General features: G+C 37.3%; 1 protein-coding gene across 26 annotated transcripts in view; it reads right to left on the bottom strand.

Moving 5' to 3' along the window:
- The window catches only part of eya4 (EYA transcriptional coactivator and phosphatase 4), a 680,435-nt gene that overhangs the window by 210,368 nt on the left and 450,752 nt on the right, over positions 1-19,315 (bottom strand). For all 26 annotated transcript variants that reach the window (XM_043686452.2, XM_043686590.2, XM_043686599.2 and 23 more), the window contains one exon: positions 3,673-3,722. In XM_043686452.2, coding sequence (XP_043542387.1) covers positions 3,673-3,722 — 50 coding nt within the window. The remainder of the gene's footprint in view (positions 1-3,672; positions 3,723-19,315) is intronic.

Below are 19,315 nucleotides of genomic sequence, written 5' to 3'. Positions count from 1 at the left end.
CTTCTTCGCTAACCACTGCACCACCTCCAATTTTGGTGTCATCTGCAAACTTACTAACTACACCTCTTATGCTCACATCCAATTCATATATATAACATTATATAAACTTACATGAGTAATTCTGTTTGTAGCTTCACCAGGTTGATACCCCATTTTTAGATTTGCCTGCTGCAGTTCCTGGCATGCCCTCCTGCACTCTTCACTGAACCAGAGTTGATCCACTGACTTGCTGGTAATTGTAGAGGGGGGAATATGCCAGGCCATGAGGTTGTTGATTATGTTGAAGTATAATCAAAGTATAAGAGGGGAGTCAATGGCCTAGTGCTATTATTGCAGGACTATTAATCCAGAGATCCAGGTAATGTTTTGAGGACCTGGGTTTGAATATCGCCATGGCAGATTGTGGGATTTAAATTCAATTCTCAGAAGTCTGGAATTAAGAGTCTGATGATGAACATGATTCCATTGTCAATGATCCGAAAAACCCAGCTGGTTCACTAATGGAAGGAAATCTGACATCCTTACCTGGTCTGGTCTACATGTGACTCCAGACCCACAGCAATGTGGTTGAGTCTTAGCTGTCCTCTGGCCAATTGTGGATGGGCAATAAATACTGGCCTAGCTAGCCACGTCCCCATCCCATGAATGAATAAAATGCATTTTACATTATAAATACATTTTACATTATAAATGTAAATGCTGTTGGCTGACAACATCTCATGGATGTCCAGTTTTGAGTTACTAGGTCTATTCAAAGTTTATGACATTTGGCATGGTGATAAAGCCATACAACACAATATATTCTTAATGTGAAGGAGCGACCTTGTCTCTACTGGATACTGTCATGAGCTGATGCATCTGCGCAGGCAGATTGGTGAGAATGAGGTCAAGTATGTTTTCCATCTTGTTGATTCTCTTAGCACCTGCTGTAGACTCAGACTATTTCAATGTTCTTCGGACCTGGTCAGCTCCATCGGTACTACTGCTGACAAGACACTCTTGGTGTTGGACATTGAAATGCCCCGCCCAATGTACATTCTCTAGACTAATTCCTTGGATGAAGTGGTTATTTTATTATGCAAGGTTGAGTCTATATTCATTTGAGTTTAAAAGAATAAGAGATTATTTTATGGAAACATATAGAATTCTGAGGGTTTGAAAGAGTAGATGCTGAGAGAATATTTCCTCTCATGGGGGAAATCTAGAACTACAATGCTAAAGCATTCACAGCAATATTCAGCCAGAAGAAGTAGTCATCCATTTAACATGAAGATGAAGTGGAATTTCTTCTGTCAAAGTGTTGTTAGCCTTTGGAATTCTTTGGGCATTTCATTAACAAGAGACTCCATGGTTATCGGATTAGACAAGAAAATAAATGTCAAATCAGACTGGCCATGATTTAATTGAGTGGCACAATGGTTTGTTTGGCTGAATGGCCTACATCTGGTTCTGTTTATAACCGCATGATATTAAATTCTTACATTCTAAACCCATGTACGTGTCCTCCAGTATTTATAATGTAAAATGCACAAGTAAACACACTAATTTGTCATATAAGCAGCTTTTGGACCAAAGTTCTGTAATTAAGAGAAAACAATGAATCTAATTGTAGATACATGTAAAGACTTACTGAATAAAGTCTACATAATTATCAGTTGAGTGCAATGAATTTAATTTTAAGGGTGGCAAAGGCAGTGCTGCTAATGTGTAATGACACTGGATCATTAATCCAGCGGCCCAGACTCATACGGTGGGGAGATGGATTCAGTGGCTGCTGAATTGATTAATAAGTCTGGAATACAAAACTTGTCTCAATAATGATGGTCATGAAACTTTCACCAACTGTTGTAAAAACCCATTAATCTGCCATTCTCATTTGGAGATGTGACTCCAGACCAATATCAAAGTGAGAGACTTTTAAATACCTGCTAAAATGGCCTAGCCAGTACATTCCATTGAAGTTTCCTTGGGTTGAAGGCTACAGGAAAAAGCTGGGAGCTGGTCTGGGTCTTTCAAAGAACCTGGACACATGCCTCTTCTACATTATAACAATTCTGTGACGTTTCATGAATGGAACCAGCCAGTCACTTGTGGTGCTCTGCTTTTCAATTAACATACCAAATGCTTTCATTAGCATTCTAAAGGTTAAGTGGAATAAAATGTATTTTGAACAGAATGCAATAAATCTGCAAGACACAGCCCATTAAAATTGCTCTGCTGCACATTTTCTATATCTGTAGCTATTTTCAAATGAATATATGTAACAAGAGAAGGGTTGTTATATGGCTGACAATCGATAAATGAACTGGTTTGTTTGGATCAGGAATCCTGAATACTATTCCCACGAAGACAGTCCAGTTGTAAAACTAATATTTCGAACCACTTAGTTATTCACTCCGCAACTGAATCTAAATTTAAAGTTTATCATGTAAATTTGTGAAGCTAACAGCGCATTAGACCAAATTTTTAAGATTATGAATTGACTTTAGTCAATATATTGTGCAATGAATAAACCAACAATTCAGCAATAATTTCCACCTGAATCAGTTTAATTTATCTAATATGCAAATACAGTGTTTGGATTATAATATGCATGCATAATTATTGCTCAATTTCATTTATAAAAAGTAAAATCAACCTGTCTGGACATGTTAGGACATTCTGTAGGTTAGGTATGACTTGAACCCAGATCTTGTGGCCCAGAGACAGGGATGCCATAACTGCAGCACAAGATCCTCTGTACTATTTCCATGCTTGCATTGCCTATATATCTGTAATCAATTGCAGAGTTTGACAACTATATTAACATATATACTTAAATGTATCCTGTATTATCTATGCTAAAAGTCTGAAAAATGTCAATTGTAAGCTACATTTTTGTGTAAAACCTAAAAACATTTTGAAAGTTTATTTATTTAAGAATCAACCTCTATTACAGCCATAGGCTGAATTGAGAGAAGATTTACAAACGAGCATTCCAAGTAAAATATAAAGAACAGAAATGATAGAACAACAGAGAACAGTTTCATTCATCAGACAGGGGTAATTATATTATTAATGGGTTCAAAGTTTAACAATGAGATGGTATTGGACTGTTCTTAAATCTTGTTGTTTTACATCCTTATTCAGTTGTGTGGTTTTAATAATTTAGCCTAATACATTTCAGTCAGTTGTTTGTTCTACACAGAAAAATTACAAACCTAATAGAACATATCAAACATTACACAATACAGACATTTCATTTCACTTACATCTGTGAGAGACAAATTTCAATTTTATTAGCATTCCACGACAAGTCAAAAGTTAATTATGTAAATTCCAAGACTCCGAATTGCTCATCTTGTCTTTCGCTTGAATACCTGCTCTTAATATTGTCAAAATGGCTGATTCAAAACCTAAAATTTGCTGGTATCAATCCAAGAATTTTCCCCAACATGAATCCACACCTACTTTAATAATTTCCTTGATTTAAAACATTCCATCTGCAAACATTCTTTGGTTGTAACTAATGACAGATCACAGTTTCAGTTTAATGATGAACCCATATCTCAAGCAATTAATGCCCCTACATAAGGAACTATGCAGGAAATGCTAATTCTAGCTATCAGTTTTTATTTATTAATTATACAGTATGTTTACTTTAATTGCATAAAACATGGAATGTACAATTACCTGGTGTTCTGAGGCTCTGTAACATCTGAATCTGGCTGTGTTTTCTTTACCTGCAAGAGTAATAGCTACCAATTACTTCTCTTTGAGTAACTACATCTTTGATCAAAAACATACAGAATACTCAGATCGCTAATTAAAAAGAACTGTTTATGCATGATATCTGGATTGAAACTCTCTTGCTCATCATTATCTCCTTTAAATATCTTCTTAAACCTTTATAGCAGCAGTACTTTAGGCTAACTGCACAGGACTAGTGGCAAATCACACTTCCCATACTCATTAGAATATGAAATGCACTTTTATTTCAGTCATGCAGTGTTTTGCCTAGAAGCAAAGAAGTTAAAGAACCAGATACCAACATTTGAAGTAGAAAACGATTCTGTCTTCAGTTCACTAGAGCATTAAGTTATCCTTTGTTCTGATCGGCTCCTTTCTACATCTTCACTGGAACAACCCGATACTAAGATGTGTTGCTCTGTGAATTTAATCATGTAGAAAGGTGATACTGCAGGAATTTTATTCCATCCACATACACCAACAGATCAGTTCTGTCTCCAAACCTATAGCTTCAAATATTTAAGTATAGTCTTATGAAGTTCCATGATACAATCCTTCTCAATTTGCTTGCTTCAGCTTATTTCATAAACAATTTACCACAAATGTTTCAAAGGTAATTAGGCATAACAAAAAGTGTTGGCCTGGCTAAGGATGCCCGTGAAAGAAAACAAATTACACAAATTCTTCCTCAGCACATCTCTATTTTAGCCTACAGCACAGAGGTTATTTTTCCATTTGCCTACTTAAGAAATGGAAATAATTATCTTTTTAAAATTGTCCATATTTGTTGTACACATCCAAGGGTAGTATTAATGTTCAGGCTTTATGCTGTCAGTATTGACAAGCTGGATGCTCATTGGATTGCATCATACAATCTTGTTCCTCAACAATTGTTCACAAAGATACTTTCCAAGGGGTTACTTTCTACTACAAAAAAATTCCAAAGAACTGCAAATGCTGGAAATCAGAAACAAAATCAGAAATTGCTGGAAAAGCACAGCAGGTCAACAGGTCAGATTTAGTTGGTTACTTCTGCTTTTTTGAGTTTCCCCAGGAGATTTCATGGCTGTGGAATAAATTGGGGGAGGGGCAGAATACAGAAATGAAGTTATTAATCTTGTTGCTCTGTTCATCATCTTAGAGCTGGATCATCATGACTAAACATATTCATTCATTGAGCGGGATTGATACAGCAGTTAATCTTTTCCTGTCTGATATTTTAATATGTTCATATGCTACTACATCAGCATTATGAGAGGGAAGGCTGGTTGACATTTTATTTCTTTACCCTAGTCTTGGGACATTGAAACTAGTATAGCCTTTTTTTCCCGGAAATGTTATCTTACCACCAATTATTTCAGGGAGAAAGTGAGGACTGCAGATGCTGGAGATCAGAGCTGAAAAGGTGTTGCTGGAAAAGCGCAGCAGGTCAGGCAGCATCCAAGGATTAGGAGAATCGACATTTCGGGCATGATTCCTGAAGAAGGGCTCATGCCCGAAACGTCGATTCTCCTGCTCCTTGGATGCTGCCTGACCTGCTGCGCTTTTCCAGCAACACATTTTCAGCACCAATTATTTCAGGCCAATTCAAGAAATTTTCTTCAAAACAAGAAGTGGTTTGCACTGGTGAAAAGTTCAAAACTAAAAATAAACCAGAAAGTCCAAATTTACAATGTATGCGCACTTCTAATAGACATGCATGTTGTATGAGGTATGAGTCTGAAAGGGTTAATGTTGATGAGTACCTTCAACACCATCCACTATAATGATGTTATATGGACTTGGCGGGAGAATATCTTAGGATTTCAGTGAGACCCACCATCCAGGTTCCTCTCATTGTCTCTGCAACAATGTTGATCACATTAGTGTAACCTGCACTTCATTGCCAACACGTAAAGAATTATACCTTATTTAAGACATTAGACTACTAAGAGGCTTTCCTCTACCACACCAGATCAAAGAGATCCAGTGGATCCCTACTTTAAAAGTGGATGTGGCTGCAAACCTATCCCACTGGTGAGCAATAGTCTAGAATGCCTTATACAAACGGTGATGTGCATTGTTCATGTAATAGTGCACATGTGACAGATATGTCAAAATTAACTTAGCTGTGAAGTACATTAACCAGTTAACAGAAATCCACTCACCACATTTCATGCATAATAAAATGGAACTGGAATTGTACTGATCTATTCTAGACAAACCTAAGTTAAATATGAACATGAATGCCAGCATAAATTTTTTCCAATTGAATGTTGCACATATTCTGAGTTTAAAAATATTTGAAGGCCGCAACATGTTTATAAAAAGCTACCAATTGATCATGAACTGAAACAGAAATTGTAATATTCACAGTATATCTTAGTACAAAATGAGCATTCAGAAGAAAATATCTTTGAAATGGCAAGAAAATAAATGTCTATCCCATAGGCACATTTTTTATTGGTAGCATTTGCCAAGATTCTGTACTGCTCAGGTATATAGCACTGTACTCTGTAACGTCTGTAAGTATTTCAGCCTGATGTATATATTATGATGTATGAGGAAACCACTGAAGGGATCAAGGGTGCACAAAAAGAAGTGTTATAAATACTTTGACTCATTTATAATTGAAGTGCCAAATTCACAAAAACACCAGCAATTCAGAAAATGTTACAGAGTAAACCTAACCCTTTTTAGAAAAGTCTTAGAAAAATGCAAGGTAATATCTTCTAATATATTAAATCCATTTTGTATGTTATGAAAATCTACTCTTTTCACTCCGTCCTGCTCTAAACTTATAAACACAAACACAGCAATGCAAGTATATAGCAAATAAATATTCATTTTACATTTTAAACTAAACCAGAAGTACTGCAAGACAACAAAAAAATTGGATGGAACTCTGCAGTTTGTTGTTCAGAATGAATAGATATGTTGTACTTCTGAACAGGGAGTGCTGAGTTTAGATCCTGGCATTTACTACTACTTGGACTTTATTCGCACCCTTGTAACCAGGATCCTTCTAGACATGTCTTAGTTAGGCTGTCTGTGGAGAGAAAAGAAACTCTTAAACACTGCAAAGATGGGGTGAGGGAGAAAGAAAGGTGATATTTTTCATACATGATTCAAATGTACACATTAGCATAATCCTGAGGTCTTCAGGTTGGACAATTTTATGAATGGTACAGATGTGAGGGTCAACTGGATTTTTCACACTTACAAGCTTCACTGTGCTTTGGGATAATACCAAAGTAGACACTGCGACTAAACCAAGAATTGGTCATTGTAACTGCACTCTGCTTGTACCTCTACTCGGCACAGGGCTGATGTGCTGAATGACCTCCTTCTGTACTGTCTGATGCTATCAAGTAAAATGTCTTATTAATGGTTTACACCTTAAATCAGATTAAGCAAAATCTGTTCTGTATACATAATTATTTTGTCCAAGTTATTTGCTATTAGTATCTTGCAACACATCTATCCCATAATTCATAGGGCATTTAGGAGTTACGGCACAGAAACAGGTCACTAGTTCTACACATTTATGCCAAAACCATTTCTTCACCTGAGCTTCCTCCTTTACCCTTCTCTCCTAATCTATCATTGTAACACTTAGTTCTCTTTTTTCTCACATGTGTGTTCATAAACCATTTGCTTTAAACATTTCCTGTGGCTGCACTTTCCATATTTTCAACACTTTTTGGGTAAAGAGGTTATTCTGAATTCTCCGTTGGATATCTTGATGATTATTTTATATTGATGGTGTCTAGTTATCGCTTCCCCACAAGTGGAAACCCTCATCCTTATATTCATGAAAATTCTATGAGACCTTTTATAATTTCAAAGACATTGACTAGGTCAGCCCTTTTCAAAAATTAAAAGAGACTCAGTCTGTTTATCCTTTCCTTGGACAAAAGGTGGACCTTTACATTTCTGGTATCACCCTTGTAAATGTCTCTTTGTCAATGCTTACAGTTTGGCAACCAGAACTTCACTGAATACGCTAAACGTCACCTAAGGTTTAATACAAGCTTAGCATAAAGGTTCTTAATTTTCAACTCTATTCCTTCCAAAAACAAAGCTTAGTGCTTAATTTCCTTTTTGCCTTGTTAATCGGTGGTGCAACTTTTAGTGATATGTATTTACACTCCAAAATCCTTCTCCCTTTAGCCCAATGATACCTGTAGCTTGCACGTCATAAGTAACCTCCCTATTCTTCCTGCGTACTGGTGCATATTACACTACTTTATTTTTCTTTGCAATAAATTAGATATAATGTAATAATTGAAGCACTGAGTACCTCATAATTTGTTGCAAGGTTGAAACTGTAAGCTTTCTCTTAAGAAACAGTTGGGGATTCTTCTCTCACTTACGAATGAAAAAACTTTTAAAATTGTGTAATGTCCTAATATTGTTATGATTCTAGTTGACTTTAATCACTGGCAGGACAGATCTCAGACTGAAAACTGACTTGACAGATCAGACCTTTTTGGTTTTAACAAGATGATTCTCCAATGAAAAAGAAACACATAACACTGCACATTCAGTTTTAACAATAAAACAGAAGGACATTATGCAAAAGAAATGAAGAATAAAATTGAATGAACCAAATTATTTACATATAATGCAAGTTTAAAGATTTCAAAATGCATGGTAAAATACAATCCCATTAATCCTAAAAGCACTCCTTTCAAGTACTCACACAGGACAGAATTCCCTTCTCTTTCACATCCAGAAAGATTAAGTTTAACTGTTCCTTCAATTCATTCATACAACTATGTTTATACTTTCTCAGCATCAAATAACTCCTTCAGGGCTGTAACCAAACACTTCTGGTCTGGAATTCTCAAATGAAACTGCTTACACTGAGGTAACCTATTCCTAATTGTTCTAACCCATCTCCTTTCAATAGAAACAACTGTTTCTACACATCCAGCTTCAGTCAAGTCTTCTGTAAAACTGTCCAACTTTATTTCAGAAGCTTTTCCCCCCAAGCTATGGATGCTCCCCGAACTAAAAGAAAAGAAGTATCTGACTTTGAAAACAAAACTTGTCCAGTGTACAACTGTTTAATTTGTTTGCTTTTAAAAAATTCTCCCAACGTAATTCTCATTAGCCTCAAATAATTCCCCCAGAATGTTTTTTGAAAGAAATACTTCAAATTTTTGGACTACAGAGGAATCTCAATTACCCAAATTTCAGATTATCCGTACAAGGTCCCAATGCTTGGCTAAACAATGTTAACCAGCATTCTATTATCCAGAATTCGATTAACCGAATGAAATACTCCTCTCCCGTGTCCTTCGGATAATCGAGATTCCTTTGTATATAGTTTAAACCAAATTAGAATTCCAGTTGTTACGTTAGCAAACAAAGAAAGTTAATTTGCATCTGGACAGATCTGACAAAAAAAAGGATGAAAGATTAGATAATTTTTTTAGAGGTGTTAATTAGAATAAGTGTTGTGAGAAATCTCTACTATTGTCTAGATTTTGCCCTGCTGACACTTAATGTCCACCTAAACTGGGCTCAGTATAAAGAGACAGCAGCTCTGGTAAAGCAACATGACTCACTGTAGCACCAAATCATAAGTTCTGGAGTATATTGGGATGCACATGTGCACTTGAAAGTGTAAAATTGATAAAGATACCAGTTACCCTGACACAATTTTGACTCACAGTTGTGTGAGCCTTAGAGCAGCCAGAGAAAAGAAGCGAGCAGACCTAATTTAAAAAAAAAGATTGTCTGGGGTTTCTCAGGACAACTCACAAGAGACTCAGTTCCTCCATACACATTCAACTCCATCTGCCTTGGTAAAAAAATTGGATGCAGGTTTGTCTCAGTCCACACTGATAATATGTGTATATAGACGATATTTTGGGATTTGGATTTAAAATAGGGACAGATAGATGCGGATCCATTCTGTGAAGGTATTGTTAAAACGGGTCAGGAAGTCATTTTGAACTGTGATCCAAACGCATCAATTCCAGGAAAGTATGTGACTAGAAGTCAAGTGCTTGAAAGAATCCCTGTAGTGTCAATGAGAGAGGCAAGGACCAGAGAGTACAGTCTCAGAACGAAGAGGTACCAATTTAAGACTGAGACAATGAGGAATTTCTTCTCTCAGAGGGTTGGGGGTCTTTGGGACTCCTTGCCATAGAGAGCAATGAGGGCACAGTCCTGATGTATATTAAGGCTGTGATTGTAGGGGAGTCAAGCAGGAAAAAAGGCAGGAAAGTGGAAGTGAGGAATGTTGGATCAGCCATGATTTTATTGAATAGCGGAGAAGGCTTGAGTAGGCTGGTACCAAACTTAAACCCCCGCTCTCTGGCTCCTGAGGTGCTGCAAGCCAGAAACTGGCCCTCACAGTGTGGTCCTGCACTTGTAGGAAGTGATCCAGAAAGGCAAGATGGCTCCTCAATTGACCCAAAGGAACGTCAATGTAAAGTTGGATGGAATGGTGAAAAGTGGGACAGTGCTCTTTCCTGTTGACCAGTAAAAGAGACCATCTCATTAAACTCAGTCAGCTTGGATTGAGTAGGTAGCTCAGGTCAGTGCAGCATCCCAGTTGAAATGCAATGCCCAGCAATCTACAGAGAAGGTTAATTATCTTTGGCACTCTGTAAGGATAAGTATCATTCCCTTCTTTCTGCTGCCTCACACTCACAGGGCCACCACTTACTCTCTGTCACTATAATCTCAGCTCACCAAGGCTCATCGACTACAATCTCATCATTCCATGCAATATATCCACTCGGTGAATCTCATCCTCCTCATCCTCCCAAACTACTAACCATTCCTGCTGTCTGTGCTTCGTGTTCACTCATCGGAGACACTTCCTTATTGTCTGCTACTCATGCGTCACCACTAACTGCCCTTCCTCCTCTGCTATCGTAGAAAGTCCCTTCCGTTGTCTCACAACAGGATAAATTGGTCCAGCCATTGAATTAAATGATCCTCTTTATTGGCTGCGTTCATACATCTTGACAGACTGTAATTCCTCTTGATGCTACTAACACCTGATTCCCTTTGACATTCACATATGCCCAAGTGATTGATGCACATAAGGTGTGTTGGCTGTGTGAGCTGCTGACACATGCCATCAGTGTGACATTGATATAGCATAGAGCCTTACACCAACATGTCCATCCTCTTCTGTGTTTAGTGCATTGAAGTGTGACTAGCTGCCTGCCTTTTCCTTTGAGCTGAAAGACATAGTTTGCTGCAGGCAGTGGTAGCCCCAAATAAGTGCAAAGTGAGTGAGCGCTAAGAACAAAATCTAAGAGGCATTAGATGCATCAAGTGGATGCATGAGACACATTTGTATCCCTGCTGGCAAAAGGGCAGAAGCATGCAAGGCAGAAGGATCCCTGCACTCTACAGTGAAGTCCTGGAAAGCTGAGGTGATATGTCAGCTAGTACAAAAGCAGCCATGATGATGCTGTGTGGATGTTTGTGTGGATTAAGGGTGGAAGCCGACAGTGTCCATACAGGGAAACTGTGGCAAAGACATAAATGGATGAAGGCTCAAAGAAGTAAGCAATGAGCTGCTACTGCCAGGTTACCGCTCTAAGTTTTAAATCAGGAATTGCCATTAACTAGTTTGTAGAACAAGAAAGGAAGAGAATTAGGAGCTGCATACAAATGAGGTGAGAATACTTAATAATGAAGTCCAAAAAGGATGCAGATAAGGCAGTCACTACTTATTAACGGAAATTCAGAAATCATCATTAAAAGCCGAAGGGGAAGATCTGGAACATTTTTCTTGGCATCAAGAATCTGATTTTTTCCATTTTCGCACATTTTCCAATTTTCTTACCATCATACTATCAAAGACACCAAAAAGTTCTGCTCAGTTTTGCAACATAACTGTGCAAAATGCTTTAATGGTGGAAGAAAAGAAAGCAGTTGTTTGCTGTGTTAAAACTGGCTTGGTGGTGTTTTAAATGCCACATAAACTATGAATGCTGAATGAAATGGTTCTGCTACAATAACCAATCATTTTAATTTGCCTGCAGAAACACATCTACAAAAATAATTAAGTGAAAGATCTGACCTATCTAGAGGTGGGATCTCGTCAAATAACTAACACTTAACACTAAACAGTAATCAATTACCAAGGGAAAGGACATTGTTTACTAATGTGCTCAAAAATGACATTGCAACACCGCTTTATTCACACCATACATAAAAGAAATTGAGAAAAACCTTTCTCGCCATTCTCAATGTACGATTAAAATTTCAAGATTCGATGAGAAAAATACGAACACACATTTTCCTTCTGAAAATCTGACTGGTCCCTTAATGTTTGTGAAATAAAACATTTCTTACTTTCACATCCTCCATTTTGTATATACTGTATTTTTCATTTTGTCTTGGTAGAAAATGAGTTAGGTGCTAGATTTTCAATTTGGATATGAGTCTAAGTGGATTGTTAAATACATCACCCACGTTTCCCTCATGACAAAATGACTAGTACCGTTTTGTATTTGCTGCAAAAATGGTGGCAAAGTACATAGAAGAAAACCAAAATGGCTGTGCACCTGTTGACTTCTGTAATGCTTGTGTGAAATTTTAAACTAAACAGGAAACTCATTTCCAGCCAAAGTAAATGTGCACCCTCCCAGGAAAATCCCATTCTCAGTCAGTTTCCCACAATGGAGGTGCTGACACAAGAACAGCCCTGATTCCTGTTTCCCATCTCCAGAGTCAAAATCTGCCCCATGCCTATTTCAGTATCAGCTGTAGATGTCTTTTCTTTTACCTTTACCAATATGGCAGGTAGGAACATGAACCATTTGTGTAGTGTATAATGATTTGGTTTCAATTTCATATTTAAAACAATGCAGTGTCAGACAAACTCTAGACCAGGGGTGGGGAACCTGCGGCCTTAAGGCCATTGTGTGTGGCCTTTTGAATGAATCCAAATTTTGCAGAACAAATCTTTTATTTTTTATTAATATGTTTTTTTCGTCATTTATTATTTTTATTTAAATCTTAAAATGAATGTATTTAAAATACTAGAGAGTAAAAGAAAATTCAACGAAATAATCCTCACAGACTGACTGCCACAATTAAAAAATTAGTAAGTCATAAGGGCTATTTCGACTATGCTCATGATTTAGTTATTTTAGTTAGTTAGTACGTAGCAGTTAGATTTTTACAAAATAATGTGAATTTTGAAGAATATATAATTGAAGTTTCTTGGATGCGGCCTTATTAGATTACAACTAACATAATGCAGCCTTCCAACATGAAAAGGTTCCCCACCTCTGCTCTCGACCAAGTTAATCCAAGTAATTTTTATTCTAATTTAAGTGTGTTAATGACATTTTTGATTTTTTTGTCATAATGTATAACGTTTCTTGCCAATCAATTGTGAATATCAATGCAAACTATTTTTGACAGGAAATATATACCCTAAGAGTCTCCACAGATGATGATATCGAGATAGTGGGAGAACGTGCTTCAAAATCAACCAGCAAATGTTATTTCATATTTATTGCTAATTCTTAACTATTTATTATTCAGATTATGTCAGGAAGAATAGAATGATCTCTTTCTGATTTGGGTCTGAATAACATTTGTCAATGGCAACCAAGACAGAAATATAGTGCCAAACATTAGTGCAGCCACCACTCAGTTGTCTCATGGCTAAATGTTGATTTGCACATTTAATCTCAAACATAATTTTACTTTTTTTTCCATCTACTTTGTGCTGGTAGTAAAGAAAATTCATTATACATTTTTTTTGTAAAGCATCTGACTTCTATCCTACAGCGATTAATGATAAAACATTAACCTGCAACCTTTCGATTAAGCAAGAATGAAATTCATTGACTAAAGCAAATAAGAAACATATGGAGGAACTAGGGTTGCAAACTACATAAAACAATACATGTGATGGCAAAGCTACATATTTGTTAAGTATCTATTCAATCATCGATTTTAAGGTTATGGAGTCCATTGTTATTCAGTTTTCCCCTCATAAACCTGAAATTATAATTCAGCAAGCCAAACTCTGTAAGTAATGTTTTCTTCTGAATGTAACTTGCCAAAGATTCATTAAGAAACCATTTGTCCCATCTATTTTAGGCACATCAGCATGCCTAGCTAATGAATTTTAAACAATAGGATTTACAGCACCCACTGAAAGGCACTCAATCTATCGGTCCTCCAACAAAACTTGTTCCAAACACTTATCAAATTCTAATGTAAACTGACTAATAATAGTGAACTCTGCAGTTAAAGTCAACTTACATATACAAAAAAGCTTTGGTGTCTGTTATATGCAAGGTCAATTCTGTAGAAGTGAATTACCTTGCATGATATCTGTGATTAAATCCTCATCGAAGCCATACTTGGTGATGAGTGGTTGGAAGGTACTAAATGCTTCTCATTTTGCTTGACAACTACTACTTCTCAATTTCTATTTGAGAGATTTTCTTACTTTTTAACCAGCAAACTGTATCACCTATTTGGTAGTATTCTGAAATGTTATGTTACACTTTAATTTTTGCACTGGAGTGTCAAAGTAATTTTTGCATTGAAATCATGGTACACAGCTTGAACCTATAAACTTATCATATAACATATAAGTTAAGCAGAGACTTAACATAATGACAAGATCGGAACCTGAGGTAACTGATAACTTTGTACCTAAGGTAAGCTGTCTCTGGACAGCTTAGTGCATCTTGGATTTACTCATCAAATGTTATGTGCCACTTAGTTCACGCACCTGATAGTCGCCAATTTAAAATTTCAGCAAGTATAAATAGCATAAAACTTCTCCTGAACTGGGAGAAGCAAATAGAGCTTTTTCTCTAAAATACTGCTTGTATTTACTCTTTCAAATTGAATTGAACAAGTCAACAATTAGGGACAATTCTGACAGCGAATAGTCTTTAATGCTTACAAATAAAAACATAATGGAAAAGAAACAGGACATTTGTTACAAATGTCAAGGTCCTTAGTGTACAAACCTAGTACTTCTATACTGAAGTTTATTAAATTAAATCACCATGGAGCACAGAGAGATGTTTTTAATGTGCGTACCCCTGAAAAGTATTCCTTAACAGGCCTTCATATTGTTTTCGATTTGAATGCTGTTTATGGTGCACCCCTGCTGACCTTCCCTTCATTCTAATCTCTTGGCAGAAAAATGAACAACTTTTTAAACTTTCATTTCATCCTAAGTATACATTTGTTTATGAAGAAATATATATACACATACACACACATTTTATATATACATACACGGTGGGTGGCACGGTGGCACAGTGGTTAGCACTGCTGCCTCACAGCGCCTGAGACCCGGGTTCAATTCCTGCCTCAGGCGACTGACTGTGTGGAGTTTGCACATTCTCCCCGTGTCTGCGTGGGTTTCCTCCGGGTGCTCCGGTTTCCTCCCACAGCCCAAAGATGTGCAGGTCAGGTGAATTGGCCATGCTAAATTGCCCGTAGTGTTAGGTAAGGGGTAAATGTAGGGGTATGGGTGGGTTGCACTTCGGCGGGTCGGTGTGGACATGTTGGGCCGAAGGGCAGGTTTCCACACTGTAATGTAATCTAATCTAATATACGTGTACACATGGGTTCGAATATACACAAACATAAGTATGAAAGGCTCTCTGAATTAATTATATATTCCTGTCATATCTGAGGAATTTAAGAACATCAATAAGTTTTGTGATGCCATGAAGCTCATTCTTCATTTTAATTAGGTCTGCCCCTCAAATGAATTTACTTCGATTAATACATTTTATGCTTAACCAACAAAAGTCTATCAATCTCAATCATTAAGAGCTTCAGTTCTCCCAATGTCTGCAGGCTTGGTCATAATGTAAACTCTGGATTTCCCAGTGAGGATTCTGGAAGATATGTTAGGTGAAAGAGAAAGAAAATAATGGAGTCCTGTGAGGCTGTTCGGAAGGTACTGCAGAAATCTCGGTCATATTCCCTCAAACACCCAGTTGTCACTGAGCACTGAAACAGAAGATGTGTGCTTGAATGTATCTCCAGAGTTGTATGTAAAAAGGCATTGGTTCTCTCCAGGAGCTTTGAGGATTCTCTGTAGGGAGAGCTGCAAATTTTCTCAAGAAGCAGGTCACGGTGGTTCAGAAAGTCACAGGTACAATGAATTCCTTTACCCTGTTTTTCAGGGCACCCTAGTTTGTTATCTTGACAGTTTCATCAAATTACTTTATGGCCACAAGTGTCTACTGTCAACTCAGATCATGGTAGCTTTCACAAGGAATTACACTTCCTAATACCCAATTAGTGCACAGCATCGGCATCAGCTTCCTGCATTTTCAAAATCATTAATAACGTCTGATTAAATGATTAATACCTGCAATTAGCAGTGTGCTCCTCTAAATGCAAATCTACAATTGTTTAGAACATACCATTCAGCATCAAGAACATCCATAAAGACCCCAAGGCACAAACGTATGTTTTTACTTCTCATGAAAGTTTGAGTATTTAACTTGAAGTTCATGAACCTTCTAAAATTTGCACAGGAAAAATCAGATGTAGTTTCTGGTATTTTATAAACGAGTGAAATTCTTAATTCTCATTTGTTTCCTCAATTCTAATCCAACACATCAAAAGACTTCAGGTCTGAGATATGGACAGTTACTTTAAGATTCCTGGAATGGAGTTGACCATCTTCCACTTCCACAAAGAGTGTGGTGAGCCTGTTAAATTTATTACCACACAAAGGAGTTGAGGCAATAATATTGTATGATTCCAAGATGACATTGGATATAGCACTTGGAACTAAAGAGATCAAAGAATACAAGGGAAAAGCAGGAACAGGCTGCTGAGTCGCTTGATAAGCCATGATCACATTAAATAGCAGCACAGGCTCAAAGGACTGACTCCTCCTTATTTTCTATGTTTCTATCAGTCCTGCATTGGACCTTCCTCAGACTGCTAAGCTTGACTTCGAACATCCAGCTTTGATTTGTATACTTCAGAATTCCATGTATGAAGATATCTGAGAAGACTGAACTGAGAAGTCATTATTGGTGATGGCAGAATCCTCAGAACCATTTTTCTGCTTTTCAACAAGGCAGAGAAGCCTGGTGATGGTTGTATGCTAGTGATTTTAGGACCTGAGCACCTTCTCGTATGTCCTTGCTCCAACCCCAACACACTAGACCTTGTCATCACATTGGGTGCTTCCACAGCCAACCCACTGTCAGGCACTAATGGTCGCCATTAACAGTTATTGGTTCTACCAGGCTGGCCTTTACCCATTCCTTTGTCTGCCCAACTGTTGCTCCATCTACATCTACAGGCATCAGCTTTCCGTATTCTTAATGCCACCAATCAAAGCATATATGTTTGAATAGATGATTTGCCCCAGTGAAGGTTCTCTGGAGAGAAGTTTCTGTGGCTGCCTCTTGAGCTCACCTTTCTCCATCGTTGAGAAGGTCTCTCTCCAAGGTTGCCGGAAAGAGGGTACAGGACGCTACCTGTTACCTGCCATCCATTGTGTACATTAGGTAGCTTTGCAGATTAATCAAAAGATTTGGTGTGCTGCTACTGTCCTTTTTATGAAAAGAAATTTGAGATTGGCATACAAAATTGTTCATGCAGGGCTGACATTTTCTTAAACACCACTAAGAAATACCTTCTCTAATATCACTACTTCTGGTTCACCAACAATAGATGACCTTGTTCCCCACAGAGCACTCTAGGTACACAACTATCCACAACTAACTGCATGACAAATATACCAGTCCTCTCATAAGATCTAAACTTAGCATATGCAAAAACAGCACTCAACAGCCACATAAAGAGCCCCAAAGTATGGAAATATTGAAAGCTTTATAGTAAAACATAGAACTAATCTGAAACAAATAAGAACAAAAATTGCTGGAGAAACTCAAGCAGATCTGGCAGCAATGGATCATAGAATCCCTACAGGGCAGAAAGAAGCCATTCAGCTCATTGAGTCTGCGTCAACCCTCCAAAGACCATTCCAGCAAGTTCCATTCCCATAACCCCCCAGGAGGTTTTTAACAATGGCTAACCCAACCAATCTGCACATCTCTGGACACTACATGGCAACTTTCAGCATGGCTAATCCACTAACCTGCACATTTTTGGACTGTGGGAGGAAATCAGAGCATCGGCGGAAGCTGATACAGACATGGGGAGAATGTGCAAACTCCACATAGTCACCCAAGGCTGGAATCGAGCCCAGATTCTTAGTGCTATAAGGCAGTATTGCTAACCATGGTGCCACTATACCGCAAGAAGATAAAAGAGAGTTCACGTTTTGAGTCCAATAGCCTTCCTTCAGAACTTCAGAAGGCTTTATAGACTTTCTGACCACATGAGCTCTCATTCCAGCAACTCAAGAAGTGAAGTGTATGAGAAGGAAATTAAAAGTTAAGAAAGGGTAAGGAAATAAAATTCCAAAATATCTTTCAACATATTACATGTTATTCTAAAAATAGTATTTCACATAACAATAGGATTGTATTTTAAATGAAATCTTCTAAATTTCTAAGCATTTTATTAGAAATATTGTACCACAATTCTTCATTGATTGTAATTAACCAAAAATTACACCAGGCGGTGACTTGTTAAATATATGTTAACTGCTGAGTTTGGATTGTCAATGACTTACAGTCATTTTGTAAAGTTATGCTTTTAATTAACATTATCCATTTGGGAGCACATCAGAGCCATAATGAATATTTAAAATGTTGTGGTATCAATTACTTGACAAAGGTTACATTTATAAAAAAAGACTGTTTTGTGGAGATTTCTCTTGTTAAACATCAGTCTGTAAAGCAGTCACAAGAATAAATACTTGAAATAATATATTATTCTGTAATAAAACAATGCCTACTTATTTACAGTGATTTAAACTGGACATCTTATTGTGCATATGCATGTGAAAGAGACAGACTCTCAGATCACTGAAATAACATTATACATAGTCGATATTCAATAAATAAAAAACAATACTATAATGTTGGTAACATGGCCCAAATTTCCTTCTTCCTAGTCCCTACACAGTTGGGTATGACATAAATGTGCCATTCTAAGTCTAGAATCATTGTCAAGATCAGTAGTTGTTACGCTTTCATGACAGGCTCTCATGGGATTTGCAAACAATCACGCTGGACCTGGTCAATGACCCCAAATGATATGGACTGTAGAGTCAGAGTCACACAGTAAGGAAACAGACCCTTTGATCCAACTGGTCCATGCTGACTATAATCCCAAACTAAACTAGTCCCACTTGCCTGTGTTTGGCCTTTATCCCTCCAAACCTTTCTTATTCACACACTTGTCCAAATGTCTTTTAAACATTGTATCTGTACCTGCATCCACCATTTTCTCTGGAAGTTCATTTCACACACAAACCATTCTGTGTGTAAAACCGTTGCCCCATATGTCCTTTTTAAAGCTTTCTTCTCTCACCTTAGTATATGCGCCCAAATCTTGAAATACCCTGCCATAGGGAAAAGACACCTGGCGTACACATTATCTATACCCCTCATGATTTTAAAAACCTCTATAAGATCACCACTTAACCTCCTACACTCCAGTGAAACAAGTCTCAGCCTGTCCAGCCTCCCCCTAT

Source organism: Chiloscyllium plagiosum, unplaced genomic scaffold (assembly GCF_037043375.1).
Source record: "Chiloscyllium plagiosum isolate Xiang-an unplaced genomic scaffold, Cpla_swu_hap1 HiC_scaffold_3, whole genome shotgun sequence".
In the NCBI taxonomy this organism is placed as follows: domain Eukaryota; kingdom Metazoa; phylum Chordata; class Chondrichthyes; order Orectolobiformes; family Hemiscylliidae; genus Chiloscyllium; species Chiloscyllium plagiosum.
The sequence above is the reverse complement of the archived record's forward strand: the minus strand, read 5'-3'. Positions and strand labels throughout refer to the sequence as shown.